The sequence below is a fragment of the Procambarus clarkii genome, chromosome 49 (assembly GCF_040958095.1).
Source record: "Procambarus clarkii isolate CNS0578487 chromosome 49, FALCON_Pclarkii_2.0, whole genome shotgun sequence".
Lineage (NCBI taxonomy): Eukaryota > Metazoa > Arthropoda > Malacostraca > Decapoda > Cambaridae > Procambarus > Procambarus clarkii.
The window spans coordinates 19,539,786-19,555,672 of NC_091198.1; the positions used below are offsets into that span (position 1 = coordinate 19,539,786).

Consider the following 15,887-nt stretch of genomic DNA (forward strand, 5'->3'; position numbering starts at 1 on the left):
TGTCAGTTATAGAGGACGCCATGTACGCCTTCAGACTATGGTGGTGATGCTATACACACCTGCTAGAGTGGTGATGTTACACACCTGCTAGAGTGGTGATGTTATACACACCTGCTAGAATCACACACGTGCTAGAGTGTGACGTCACCATGTAGGGTTCATCCCTATCTAACAAGTAGTTCTAAACAGAGTGAATCACCATTTAGGCCTAGGGGCACGGCCTGAGAACCAGTATCATCACTGATACACTATCTTAACCTTTACATATAGGCCTACCACTATCATGTACTTCAAATGTGACCGATTAACAGTCCTCGTGGCGCAGTGGTAAAATACTCGCGCTGCGCTTCGCATGCACTTTGTCCTGGGTTCGTATCCTGGCCGGGGAGGATTGACTGGGCGCCAGTAATTAACTGTAGCCTCTGGACGGTAGATGGACGGTAGAGCGATAATGCTGGACGGCGTTCAATCCCCGACCGTCTACAAGTGATTGGATACCATTCCTTCCCTGCCTCGTCCTATTCTAAATCCTTATCCTGACTCCTTCCCAGTGCTATATAGTCGTGATGGCGCTTTCCCCTGATCGTGGCCATATATCCGTCCGTGGCTATATATCCTCCCTGGCCATATATCCTCCAAGAGAGAGGTTTATGGCGTCTGAAACATTTCCCCACAACTTGGGAGGGCGCTTGACCCCTGTAAATCAAAACAAACATAGTAATGGAAGTTGACCAGACCACACACTAGAAGGTGAAGGGACGACGACATTTCGGTCCGTCCTGGACCATTCTCACAATCGACTTGAGAATGTTCCAGGACGGACCGAAACGTCGTCGTCCCTTCACCTTCTAGTATGTGGTCTGGTCAACATACTTCAGCCATGTTATTGTGACTCATCGCCTGCATAGTAATGGAACTACACACTTGAAGATATACATGGCTCTACGCGCTATGTGTATCTGAGATGAATACCATTTTAGTTGTCTTTTGAAATGTATTTGTAAATACGATAAAAAATTTATCGAGTACCGATTTTTTATATAAATGATGTTTGTGTAACCGGTTGTCTTTGTCAAATGGTTGTTTATAGGGTAGAAAACTTACTAAATGTCAGGAATCTGAAGCTGTGTTTTACATATGTAGACCATTAGTACACGGACCACTTGTGAGTGTGTGGTCTCACCTAGACGTGCTTACAGGGTCGAGTGTCAGCTCTTAAGCCCCGCCTTTCGGTTATTAGTAATTCATTGCAAATGGTCGTTTTAGTCATTCATTTTTCTTATACATTAGAAACTGTGTCTCGAGTTTGGCTGTCAGAACTTTCTTCTTTAGTCCGTTCTAGTTATTTACAATTCTTGAACTGAGAAAGTTCATTCCGACATAAGAACATAAAAATAAAAGTAACTGCAGAAGACCTATTGGCCCATACGAGGCAGCTAATATTTATAGCCACCTAAACTCATTCATATATAGGGTAGGGTAGGGAGCCGGTCGGCCGAGCGGACAGCACGCTGAACTTGTGATTCTGTGGTCCCGGGTTCGATCCCGGGCGCCGGCGAGAAACAATGGGCAGAGTTTCTTTCACCCTATGCCCCTGTTACCTAGCAGTAAAATAGGTACCTGGGAGTTAGTCAGCTGTCACGGGCTGTGCTTCCTGGGGGTGGAGGCCTGGTCGAGGACCAGACCGCGGGGACACTAAGGCCCCGAAATCATCTCAAGATAACCTCAAGAAGATATATGTCTTACCTACGCTTGAAACAATCAAGGGATTTTACTTCTATTATGTTACGTGGCAACTGTTTGCACTAATCAACAACTCTGTTACCGAACCAGTATTTACCCAGGTCATTCCCAGACCTAAACTTATCCAATTTATACCCATTATCTTGTGTTTTATTCTGTGTTGCTTCTGACATCTCTGTGACTTATCTGTGTCTTCAATTGTCAATTATGTCTTTTCGTTCTACTGTTCTTCACTTTAAATATTTCATCTCTATTGTCTTGGTCAATTCCCCTTGGAATCTTGCACGTCGTTATCATGTCTACTCCATTCCTTCTTTCATTCAGTGTAGTGAGGTACAATTCCCTGTCTTAACAACTCAGTCCCCCTTAGGTCCGGAACGAACCTTATTGCATATCATTCGACCTTGTCTGATTTTGGTTTGTGTTTCTTTAGGTGGGGTTCCATGCCGGGTCAGCATGCTCATGTTGTTTCACAGTATAACCATGTTGACCAGACCACACACTAGAAGGTGAAGGGACGACGGCGTTTCGGTCCGTCCTGGACCATTCTCAAGTCGATTGTGAGAATGGTCCAGGACGGACCGAAACGTCGTCGTCCCTTCACCTTCTAGTGTGTGGTCTGGTCAACATATTTCAGCCCCGTTATTGTGACTCCTCGTCTGCAGTATAACCATAATTACGTTTGTCAGTCTGGCATATGTTGCTCTTGTTCTTCTCCTGTTGTGTGTCTCTGGTGTTAAATCTCCAGTTATGTCCACTTCTAAGTTTTTCTCTTCTTCGGAAGTGGAAAGTTGTCTGTCCTCCATCCTCTACTGTATATGAGATCTTTTTGTGTTAACTCTTATCCTCGTAACTTTGCATTTTTTCAGGGTTGAACTCTAATAGCCATTTTTCAGTTCATCTCTGAAGATTGTCTAGTTAATCTTGCAATACATTACAGTCCCTTCTCAGTTCTGAATCGTCTCATTAGTTTACCATAGTTTATAAACTATTGGTAGATAAGAATGGAAAACAAGAATAGGGTGGTTATAAATAGGAGCTGCCTCGTATGGGCCAATAGGCCCTCTGCAGTTACCTTTATTCTTATATTCTTAACACAAGAATGATCTTACTTATCCCGTGAGCTACGCTGCCAACATCTCTTGATAACAAGACATTTTGTGACGTTTCACTGAGGTACAGTACAGCACTATCCAGGTTGGGGGCCTTATACTACACCTAGTTACCATTACATATGATGCAGCGTAAGCAAGTAATTATGGAAGAAGGCACCAAGCCGGGAAGGTTATGTAGCACCATATATGATGCAGAGAAAATACAGCCAATGATCATAAACTATATGAAGAGCCTTGTGCTAAAGCTAGCAAGCCAGGCAACCAAGAAACTTACATCGCATCTCCAAGTCAAGCCTGGCCACGGGCCGGGCTTGGGGAGTAGAAGAACTCCCAGAACCCCATCAAGCAGGTATATGTGGGCCTCCGGGCCGCTTCAAGCAACAGCCTGGTGGACCAAGCTCTCTCCAGTCAAGCCTGGCCTCGGGCCGGACTTGGGTGGTAGAACAACTCCCAGAACCCCATCAAGCAGGTATATGTGGGTCTCGTGCCGCTCCAAGCAACAGCCTGGTGGACCAAGTCAAGCCTGGCCACGGGCCGGGCTTGGGGAGTAGAAGAACTCCCAGACCCCCATCAAGCAGGTACCATTCTCCCACACACCCAAGGCGCACCTCCCACGGTCTCCACGTCCTCTGTTACAAAACCTTACATGCAAGACAAGTACGCTGCCATCAGAACCATGCGATAAGATTCACCTGCAGCCTGTTCTGGTCTGACAGGACACTACATCAGAGGATAGATGGTGAGGATAGTGGTCCACTTACTCTTATGTGTAAGGCAAATGTTTCCCAGAGTCCCCACAACTATTTGAAGGCTCTGGCACGCAGTTGGTTCCGACCTCAACCAGTATATAACATTGTAGTTTAACACTCACTAAAGGTTATTCCCAGTGGAAACTAATATTAAACTCGTCAAATAAATGAGCTTCAACTAGACTGAGGCTTCACTTGAGCTCTTATTACGAATATCAGAGAAAGAGAGATAGAGAGAGAGAGGGGGTGAGGGACCAGGGGTGAGGTACAAGGGGGGTGAGGTACAAGGGGGTGAGGTACAAGGGGGTAAGGGACTAAGGGGCTCCCTCACCCCGAGACCCTGCCACCAGCAGTGGGCTGGTGTAAGTGAGACCTACAAGGGTACTCACCTTGATAACGAAGGCCACTCCTCCAGGAGGCCGCGGGGAGTCGCCCTCCAGCGCCACCACAGTGCTGCGGTACACGGCGTCATCTCCTGCAACACATCACAACACAACTAATGTCAAATATCGTAAGAAATATCTTCAATACAGAATGTTTAATGCTAAAGCAAAACGTGTAGTTTTAGTTCACTGTAGAGTACTTAAAATCTGTAGTCCACCTCTCATATGTCTATAGAAAGGTCATAGACTTTATGGACTCCAGCTCCTGGGCCCAGATTTTAGTTGGGACTGTCTATTCACAAGAAAAGCGACACTCGAAGCTTTTATAATGGTCAACCACGTTAGACCACAGGTTCTCAGAGAGCCCTAGAGATCACAGGTCATTAGTAAGCCCCAGGGGGTGCAAGGGGACCTTGAAACGACCCCTGGGACGACTCAGGGACGACCCTAAGACGACCCTGGGACGATCCTGGGACGACTCTGGGACATGCGAATGTCATAACAGTGAGGATTTTGACTGAGATCTTGTGTAGCTTTAATTTAACTAAATTATACTATGTCACAGTGAGGAGTAATCCAGGAGATTGTGCTCTGTGGGGTCAGCCACAGACGTGACTTTGTAAGTGATAGAAATCGACGGTAAACATTCACAGGTATTTGTGATAGTTAAACGCGGCGGGCGATTCCCGTAGAGTTATCGGGTGTCCGAGAACGTCAACTATTACAGTCGCTCAGCTTCAAAGTGTTTGCAATGGTGCAGCATAGAAGCTGCCAGCCGCAGCTGTGGCTGTGTAGGCATGGCAATGATAGCTTCCAGTCTATTAATGTCCAGACGTGTAACGAGAATTTTTTTTCTCCATAAACTACAAAAAAAGAGAATAGGTCAACGCATAAAATTATGTCACGCAATTCGCGTACTATTTTGTTTAGATTAAATAACATAAATGGAAGGAATATTATATGTGCACTGAGTTCTTTGCCGAGTCTGATCACAGCAGTTCTTAAAGCTACGTCAGCACTTAATTGTCATGACGACTATACTTAATGACCATTACGGCAGCACTTAATCACCAAACTCACCTACACTTACCGGCAAAGACAATTTCAAGAGCTCCTAGAGCAGGTAGAGTATTTAACTGGAACCAGTAGTAGCAGCAAGATTCTGAGACAGCTTCAACTACCCCCTTGGGAGCATCAGAAATATCAAGAGGTGGTAATTACCGAAAATTCTTGTGTTTAGTTTCCTCTGTTATTAGAGGTGAGCAAACACGAAGGTTAAGAGGAAGGGGGGTAGTGTTACGCTTGGTTCACCGCCCCGCCGCCAGGGGGCTGGGGCAGTGTGTGTGTGTGTGTGTGTGTGTGTGTGTGTGTGTGTGTGTGTGTGTGTGTGTGTGTGTGTGTGTGTGTGTGTGTGTGTGTGTGTGTGTGTGTGTGTGTGTGTGTCTGTGTGTGTGTGTGTGTGTGTGTGTGTGTATATAAGCTGGGGGTGAGTTCTGGGGCTCAATCTCCCTGAGGAGAACCACTTCCTTATCTTCCTCTGCCCAGCCTCTCTCCGTCTCTCCCTCACTGTCTCTTCTTCCCTCCTCTCTCCCGTACACACTCCCCTGCACACACGCTCCTTCCTTCTCTCTCTCTTCCTCCCCTCTTCTTCTGCTCCCTCCTTATCTCTCTACCCTTCTCCAGTAGAACTCCACTAGAGGAGCACCCACACAAGACGTAAAGGAACCTGTGTACCCCTAGCATGGGAACTCAACAAAGAAGCCCCCAGCTGACGCCACCAGCTGTCCTCTTAGTCACCATTTCTATTCAGTGCTGGACTTCGAAAATCTCCCAATACAACAAAGTGAAAAATCTCATTTTTACCCCACACGACATGCCATGACCGAGCCACAGGGCACCGGGAATGGAAAGGGAGGTAGAGAAATGGGAAAAAGGAAGACAGAAAAAGACAGAGACAGAGACAGAGACACTAGAACACGCCTCTACACAAGTCAAGGTAAATCCCAGTTCAAGGACAGTATTATCTGATTCTCTTTGCTCCGCACTACACCTGAGGGAATATACCCAAGTTTGCAATACAGTGCCAGGGGTATACACACCCACAGGTATACTCAGTGCCAGGGGTATACACACCCCCAGGTATACTCAGTGACAGGGGTATACACACCCACAGGTATACTCAGTGCCAGGGGTATACACACCCACAGGTATACTCAGTGACAGGGGTATACACACCCACAGGTATACTCAGTGACAGGGGTATACACACCCACAGGTATACTCAGTGCCAGGGGTATACACACCCACAGGTATACTCAGTGCCAGGGGGGTATATACACCCAGAGGGAGGTCGTCAGCAGGGCGCGGACCGGAGGGAGGAGTTGGTTTGGTAATTACGTTTGCCTGGGCCCAATTCCCAGCTGTGCCAGATTTACAAGTTTCCACTTCTTGCTGCTCTTAAGAGATTAACCCCAAGTTTGTGTGTGTGTGTGTGTGTGTGTGTATGTGTGTGTGTGTGTGTGTGTATGTGTGTGTGTGTGTGTGTGTGTGTGTGTGTGTGTGTGTGTGTGTGTGTGTGTGTGTGTGTGTGTGTGTGTGTGTGTGTGTGTGTGTGTGTGTGTGTATGTGTGTGTGTGTGTGTGTGTGTGTGTGTGTGTGTGTGTGTGTGTGTGTGTGTGTGTGTGTGTGTGTGTGTGTGTGTGTGTGTGTGTGAGTGAGTGAGTGAGTGAGTGAGTGAGTGAGTGAGTGAGTGAGTGAGTGAGTGAGTGAGTGAGTGAGTGAGTGAGTGAATGAGTGACTTGCTCTAATTAACATGCACTAAATTAGCCACAGTGATCTACGTTCTCGACTCACAATCGAGGATCTCGGTTCAATCCGAAGGCAAAAAGACATGATTAATCGTGTTTCCTGTCACCTGATGTCTCTATTCACCTATCTGTAAATAAGCATCCAGGAGTCAGGCACCTGTTGTGGGCTGCATCCTGAGGGAAGAGTCAGTAGTTTGACCTAAGGGAAGGGAGGAACCCCATACAACCCTATATTCTGGTTTCCTCTCTACAATAACAGAAATTATTGGCATAGCTACGGGCTCACCATAGCCCGTGCTACTTGGAACTTTCTGTTCCAGGTAGCGAATCTACAGCAACATATTGGCATAGTAATTTTTCCTGTTGCTAGTACTATTTCCCATTCAATATTCAACAACAAAATTGAATACATCTTTACACACAGAAATCACAACAGCGTGATAAATCAAATGAACAAATCCATAAGGGCCGTGATGGGGGTTCGAACCTACTTTTTTTTCAACGTAGAACGTTGTTTTCAACCCGAAGCACTCCCGGTTGCAATTCTTATGACCATGTCGTGGCGCAATCGACTAAGGCGCGTCTGGGATCATCCCGGACGTAATTTCGAACCCACATCACGGCCCTTGTGGATTTGTTCATTATTGACGTATATTCACATTCGGAAGGTAACTTGGTCAAGCATGAGGTTATCTTGAGATGATTTCGGGGCTTTTAGTGTCCCCGCGGCCCGGTCCTCGACCAGGCCTCCACCCCCAGGAAGCAGCCCGTGACAGCTGACTAACACCCAGGTACCTATTTTACTGCTAGGTAACAGGGGCATAGGGTGAAAGAAATTCTGCCCATTGTTTCTCGCCGGCGCCCGGGATCGAACCCGGGACCACAGGATCACAAGTCCAGCGTGCTGTCCGCTCAGCCGACCGGCTCCACAAGTCTTGAAACATCAGCTTCGGGGACACGAACCCCGTCCATAAAATGGTGGTGCTGGAGCAGTAAGAGAACATACAGTCCGCGGAGAACCGCTCCGCCCGCTCTTCATAGCCTCGTATTCGTTAAAATATGTTCAGCTGGATAGGCAAGGTCGTGCAGGACGTGCTCACGGACACGGACACGTACATACCGATGTGTTCACGGACTCGCAAACACGGACGTGGTCACGGACACGCACACACACGGACGTGGTCACGGACACGCACACACGGACGTGGTCACGGACACGCACACACACGGACGTGGTCACGGACACGCACACACGGACGTGGTCACGGACACGCACACACACGGACGTGGTCACGGACACGCACACACGGACGTGGTCACGGACACGCACACACGGACGTGGTCACGGACACGCACACACACGGACGTGGTCACGGACACGCACACACGGACGTGGTCACGGACACGCACACACGGACGTGGTCACGGACACGCACACACGGACGTGCTCACGGACACGCACACACGGACGTGCTCACGGACACGCACACACACGGACGTGCTCACTAACGCACACACACACACACATGGACATGCTCACGGACAAGCCACACTCACACACTGAACCTGACGACATCAGAAAAAAGGAGAGAGCAGGGAGATATGATAGCAACATATAAAATACTTATGGGGATTGCCAGTGGAAATAAACGAAATGTTCACACGGAATACCCATAGAACAAGGGGACATGGGTGGAAGCTGGAAACTCAGATGAGTCACAGAGATGTTAGAAAGTTTTCCTTTAGCGTGAGAGTAGTGAGGAAATGGAATTAACTAAAGGAACACTTTGTGAAAGCGAAGACTATTCATATCCTTAAAACTAGGCATGATAGGGAAGGACAGGAGTCATTGCATTAGACAATGTGGCTGGACAGGCGGGGTCCAAGATCTAGAACTCGATCCTGTATACACAAATAGGCGAGTACACACACATAACCACCTCATAAGTGTTAACTAACGATTCTTATGTCTTGTTTTCATTTCATTTTACAGCAATTTTGTCACGCCGATAATGGTTCCAATTTTTTTATTTTCAGTATAACCAAATTTTTTTGAACCAAAACTAAACTTGAAACCTCATACCTAACCCTCTCCTCCTTTATGGTACGAGTTTGTACGAAGGTTTTCTCCTCCGAGTGATGTTGGGAGAGGCGTCACTCCAATGGCGCATCAGTGTACATAATCTGTCAAAGATTCAAAATTCTAAATTTGAATTTTGAATTTGAAAGCTTGGCAGTTATTGTCTTCAACAGTTTATGCAAGAATATGATAATAAACATTTGAGTTATCCTTGACGCAAGGCGGCAGAGGCTGCTGTGTTGACGGCGTCAGCTGACTCTTGCTCTTCTGTGGAAACTGGTTTTATGAGCTTGATTTTCCTAAGTGGAATTATGATCGGGAGTTAGCCACAAATCAGGTAGGTTAGGATAAGGCGAGTTAGATTATGTTACGCTAGGCTAGGGCAGGTGTTTTGATATTAAATATCTTGGAAATTGCATTGTATATGATGCTTTATGCTTTCCTTTCGTCAAAAACACTCCTATCCAAACTGACTTCAAAGGAAATAAACGTTTTCAGAACAGAATTTGGTTTACCTCAGTTGGGGAAGAGCTCGGGCCACAGGGTTTGTCTGGAAGAGTTTGTGTTTGATGTAGGGAATCTATTTACCTTACTATGGTATTTCCTGTGTATGAAATCGCTTTCGTTATTCTCCTCGTAAAGCGAAACGACAACGTCGCTATTTTGTGTCGTTGGCTGTTCTGGTTGCCTAGAGTTTTTCGTTAGTTTTCGGCTGGAATAACGCTACGCTTCTTGCCTGGGGCCGTTGTTGGTCTTCCTCCCCCTGTCTAAATAGATCGATTATTCGTCAGTTCCGCCTGAGTTAAAATTCAATCTCAAATCTGGCTTCACTGTTACGACCCTAATGTTGAGTGAACATTATTAACTCAAAGATGTTGAGTGAACTCTTATTATCAGTCAACATCTTTGGCCTCACCCCCACACATCTGGCCTCACCCCCACACACATCTGGCCTCACCCCACACATCTGGCCTCACCCCCACACACATCTGGCCTCACCCCCACACACATCTGGCCTCACCCCACACATCTGGCCTCACCCCCACACACATCTGGCCTCACCCCACACATCTGGCCTCACCCCCACACACATCTGGCCTCACCCCACACATCTGGCCTCACCCCCACACATCTGGCCTCACCACACACATCTGGCCCCACCACACACATCTGGCCTCACCCTACACACCCCAGATAGCACCAACGTCCCTGGCAGCCGCTAACGCAGCCATTCACCAGTACTAAACTAACAAAAACATTGAGTTCCAGCAGGCACTCCACGCAAAAAAAAAAAAAATATACCGCTCCCCGCAGTCTATTATACGCGGTAGTTAAGATGCAGATCTTGTCTGTGCTGGCTCCCCAAGACGCCAACCGCAGCCAAGGATGTGTTCAACTCTTGCAAGGTTGCAATGAGTGATTGTATTTTTCATGAGCTTTATAACACTAATGCAATTCAGTACAATAATTATATCCATAATTGGCTAGTTGGACATTATGTATGTGAGGGTTGTTATTGTGTTACGACACTACCATCACCAGGGTTGCCATAGTCACGCCAGAACGTAAAAGAAAAAAGAGTTAACAGCCATTGCCATTGAAACATTGCCGCAATAATGAGACACACGGCCATCTGAGAACGTAAACATTGCCGCAAGAGTGAGACACATGGCCGTCTGGGCAATGTTTACTCTATTTACTCACTATTGTGGCAATGTTTACGCTCTCAGACTGTCATGTTTTTGACTTGCGAGGCAATGCTTACTATGTGCTTCATGGTACGAGAAGTTTGCGTAAAGGTTTCTCTCGATGACTGGACAAGAAGTGTTGTCGGGAGACGCGACATATTGATGCGGCATTGTTGATCGTGCAAGACATGAAAGTTGTCGTTGTTAACTCAGCAGGCACGATATAATGAACGTTAAACAAACGATGAAGACGTTGAATTGGCGGCGGTGATCTTGGATATCTTGTCCACTGGGTTGATGATATAGCGGTGAGGGCTGGACATGGTTATCTTGTGGTTATCTTGAGATGATTTCGGGGCTTAGCGTCCCCGTGGCCCGGTCCTCGACCAGGTGTCCTTTTTGTTACACATCCCCCAGAAAGCAGCCCGTAGCAGCTGTCTAACTCCCAGGCACCTATTTACTGCTAGATGAACAGGTACATCAGGGTAAAAGAAACTCTGCCCATTTGTTTCCACCTCCACGGGAGATCGAACCCGGAACCTCAGGACTACGAATCCGAAGCGCTGTTCACTCAGCTGTCAGGCCCCGTCTGTTGATAGTTGCTGTTCTTTGGAGCTAGGGGGTTACGTGTTGACTTTTCACACGCTCGTGTTTCTCACTATTGAGACATGGTTCACTCAGACACGTCTCAATGTGTGAGAGAAACTCTCTCACTATCTTTACTATCGCGTAGTATCTCACTAAGGGATAATCTGGCCCTAATTCACTTTAATCACATACAATGGTAAGGCAATTAACAATTATGAAATGATTTATGGGAATAAGGTACTTGCTACAATATTTCAGCAATTTCTTCGCCGTGAGAGAGAGAGAGAGAGAGAGAGAGAGACAGACAGACAGACAGACAGACAGACAGACAGACAGACAGACAGACAGACAGACAGACAGACAGACAGACAGACAGACAGAAAGCTGGCGATGGGCAGGGAAGACACTCATAGAGTCAGGCGTACCTGAATTTACCCGAGGGTCACCATCTTTCTAGTGCCCTCGAGGGGAACAGGAAGCCGAGGGTTTGTCACAGGTTCCATTACTGTTCTTGAGATACACACACACACACACACACACACACACACACACACACACACACACACACACACACACACACACACACACACACACACACACTTAATGAAACGAACAGAGAGAAAGATCTAGGAGTTGATATCACACCAAACCTGTCTCCTGAAGCCCACATAAAGAGAATAACGTCTGCGGCATATGCGAGGCTGGCTAACATCAGAACGGCGTTCAGGAACCTGTGTAAGGAATCATTCAGAATCTTGTACACCACATATGTAAGACCAATCCTGGAGTATGCGGCCCCAGCATGGAGCCCGTACCTTGTCAAGCACAAGACGAAGCTGGAAAAATTCCAAAGGTATGCCACTAGACTAGTCCCAGAACTAAGAGAAATGAGTTACGAGGAAAGGCTGCGGGAAATGCACCTTACGACACTGGAAGACAGAAGAGTAAGGGGGGACATGATCACAACCTACAAAATCCTCAGGGGAATCGACCGGGTAAACAAGGATGAACTATTCAACACTGGTGGGACGCGAACAAGGGGACACAGGTGGAAGCTGAGTACCCAAATGAGCCACAGAGACGTTAGAAAGAACTTTTTCAGTGTCAGAGTAGTTAGTAAATGGAATGCATTAGGCAGTAATGTGGTGGAGGCTGACTCCATACACAGTTTCAAATGTAGATATGATAGAGCCAAGTAGGCTCAGGCATCTGTACACCAGTTGATTGACAGTCGAGAGGCGGGACCAAAGAGCCAAAGCTCAACCCCTGCAAGCACAAATAGGTGAGTACACACACACACACACACACACACACACACACACACACACGCGCGCACGCACACACACACACACACACACACACACACACACACACACACACACACACACACACACACACACACACACACACAGGCTTGTCCCAGAGTTACGAGGGATGGGATATGAAGAGCGTCTGAAGGAACTGAACCTTACGACACTAGAGAAAAGAAGGGAGAGAGGAGATATGATAGGGACATATAAAATACTCAGGGGAATTGACAAAGTGGAAATAGATGAAATGTTCACATGTAATAATAACAGAACGAGGGGACATGGGTGGAAACTGGAAACTCAGATGAGTCAAAGAGATGTTAGGAAGTTTTCTTTTAGCGTGAGAGTAGTGGAAAAAATGGAATGCACTTGGGGAACAGGTTGTGGAAGCAAATACTATTCATACTTTTAAAACTAGGTATGATAGGGAAATGGGACAGGAGTCATTGCTGTAAACAACCGATAGCTGGAAAGGCGGGATCCAAGAGTCAATGCTCGATCCTGCAAGCACAAATAGGTGAGTACAAATATTTGAGTACACACACACACACACACACACACACACACACACACACACACACACACACACACACACACACACACACACACACACACACACACACACACACAACATACACAACACACTCAAACAATCTTAGTGCCAGAACAAAGATGTCTAAGCTGTGACGATATGATAATGGAAAAAAATACGTCACAACCATAGACAGAACAGGGAGACATGATTACAACATACAAGATACTAAAGGGAGTACACAAGAGGGGACAAGGATAGCCTCTTAAATTGAAAGAAAGCATTACAATGGACACAAATGAGAGCTGGAAGGACAAATGTAAAGAGATAATCGTTGCCAGAACGAATGATATCTATCCTGAGGTTATCTTGAGATTATCTTGAGGTTATCTTGAGATGATTTCGGGGCTTTAGTGTCCCCGCGGCCCGGTCCTCGACCAGGCCGGTGAACAAGTAGAATGCACTGAAAGAAAAATCGTAGAAACTACCTCCATCCTTAACTCTACGGCCTGGGGCCAGATTCACGAAGCGGTTACGCAAGCACTTACGAACCTGAGGCCAGATTCACGAAGCACTTACGAACCTGTACATCTTTTCTCAATCTTTGGCGGCTTTGTTTACAATTATTAAACAGTTAATGAGCTCCGAAGCACCAGGAGGCTGTTTATAACAATAACAACAGTTGATTGGCAAGTTTTCATGCTTGTAAACTGTTTAATAAATGTAACCAAAGCCGTCATAGATTGAGGAAAGATGTACACGTTCGTAAGTGCTTGCGTAACTGCTTCGTGAATCTGGCCCCAGATTCGGCAAAGAATTCGAATGTCAGAATAGTTAAATTATAACTCAATCAATAGACACATTCCACGACCCAGTAAAACAATGAATACAAAGCCTCTCACATACAGAATCATAGCATACAATCCTATCATACAACATCGCTTAATGATTCCCAATTACTAATCCAACGCGGAAGGAAGTACTAAATGCATATGTAACTGCGCAGGCCAGCGGGCTGGGCCGGTTTCTATCCACTTGACACACATGTAAGTTTTAAAACTTGACAAAAACTTGAGATTTTAAAGCTTGCTTGACCACTACTCCTTACCCCCCCCCCCCCAACACACACACACACACACATGCCAACTCCCTCATTAACCACTTCTCTCTCGCTCTCTCTCAACAACAACAACAAAAAAATGCTGTCTGGATTTATTAATTCGTAAAAAACTGGCTTGGCCATGCTGCAGCTGTGGTACCGAGTGTGGGGTGAGAACTGCAGATTAAATCATTCCTCCGTTGCTAAGAGATTTTGCAGGCCATTCTGGCGTGTTATCTTATGGTAATAGGGAGGAGAGCTAGCAGTGAGATCACGCGGCATAGCTGCTTGTCTCCACGCAATGCACGCACTACCATCACTGAACGCGCTACCATCATTGCACGCACTACCATCACTGAACGCGCTACCATCATTGCACGCACTACCATCACTGAACGCACTACCATTAGCGGGCTTGTTGAGGCGTTAGGCCGTACTGAGGTGGGCGTGCTGGTGAGAGTGGGCGTGCTGGGGTGGGCGTGCTAGTGAGAGCGGGCGTGCTGGGGCGGGCGTGCTGGGGTGGGCGTGCTGGGGTGGGCGTGCTGGGGTGGGCGTGCTGGGGCGGGCGTGATGGGGCGCCTGTGAGACCACCACACAGACAGTGTTAAAGGGAGATGACCCCACTCACCACAGCTCCCCCCCCCCACACCACAATTACCACCACCACCAGTCATTACACCTTGTTCTGTTCCAACTCCACAAACAAGTATTTCTTCCAGGATCAATACAATTGTTTTTTCATATTAATGGAAAGACTAAACTCCATTTGAATACATCAATATATGCAAAAATTCATATCATTTGCCGGAACTTGAGTGGTAATTTAGCAGGTCCATTTTCCTCCCTAGGGAAAGTAAATTCAGGTAAATTCAGGTAAAGGGGGAGTCAGGAGCAGCTAAGGGGGGCTAGCGCCCCTCCGTGGCGACGGTTTTGAGGGCAGACTCACCCATCCTGTACTCACTGTTGATATTGTCGGTGTCCATAGTGAGAGGTGGTTTATAGGGGTGCCCGAGCGTCCTCAAGATGAGGGGGGGGGGAGACAAGATAGATCGGGGTGGCCCTCACTCCCTCCTCTGTGGCACTGGGCGACACACACACACACTGGCACCCGGCCGACACACACACACACTGGCACCCGGCCGACGCACGCTGGCAACTTCTCACTGCAGTCCCAACAATTCCACTAGATATAGATATCTTTCTTCCTAACACATCTCCTATAATACATTCACACCTTTCATTACCACTCGTATCATATCCATTTTACCAGATATTCTTTAAATCATTCATTTGTAAGGATCTCTAGCACTATCTATAATTATAAATTAATCAAAATTTTGGCCAAATAATAATTTCGTAATATTATTACTGAGCAAAACTCGGTGAGAATAGTTGGTCGAGGTGGCGGTGTGTGGCAGGAGAGGACGGTCGGGCAAGATGAGTCTTACAGTACCCTGGCGTAAGGGTCAAGGCCGCCGCCCCTCGCCCGCACCAGTTCCCTCAATACTCGACCTTACCACCCTGCACCATAAGACCTCGGGGGCACCACCGTCCCGGTCAATACACACACTGTGCACTCCCGGGTTTTTCTCCCCGTCTCATAGCTGGGAAAATAACACATATCTATAAATATATTATCTAGATTATTAATAACAATATCCTCCCGATCAAGAAGCCGCTTACAGGTATATATAGCAAATACAGCAAATATAACAATGAAAAATACTCTATATTTGGTGAGGCGAGAGAGTGCGTATATATGGGACCTAGTTTTCCTGGAAATTCTAGAGTTA

The 15,887-nt window shown here is 46.8% G+C and overlaps 1 protein-coding gene across 1 annotated transcript in view; it reads right to left on the bottom strand.

The window, feature by feature from the left end:
* Positions 1 to 15,183, bottom strand: part of LOC138351344 (sodium-independent sulfate anion transporter-like) — a 44,581-nt gene extending 29,398 nt beyond the window's left edge. The window contains exons 1-2 of the mRNA XM_069303096.1: positions 15,056 to 15,183; positions 3,997 to 4,082 (exon numbers count right to left, since the gene is read on the bottom strand). Of these exons, the coding sequence (XP_069159197.1) occupies positions 3,997 to 4,082; positions 15,056 to 15,077 (108 nt within the window). The 5' untranslated portion in view covers positions 15,078 to 15,183. The remainder of the gene's footprint in view (positions 1 to 3,996; positions 4,083 to 15,055) is intronic.
* Between the last annotated feature and the right edge of the window lie 704 nt (positions 15,184 to 15,887).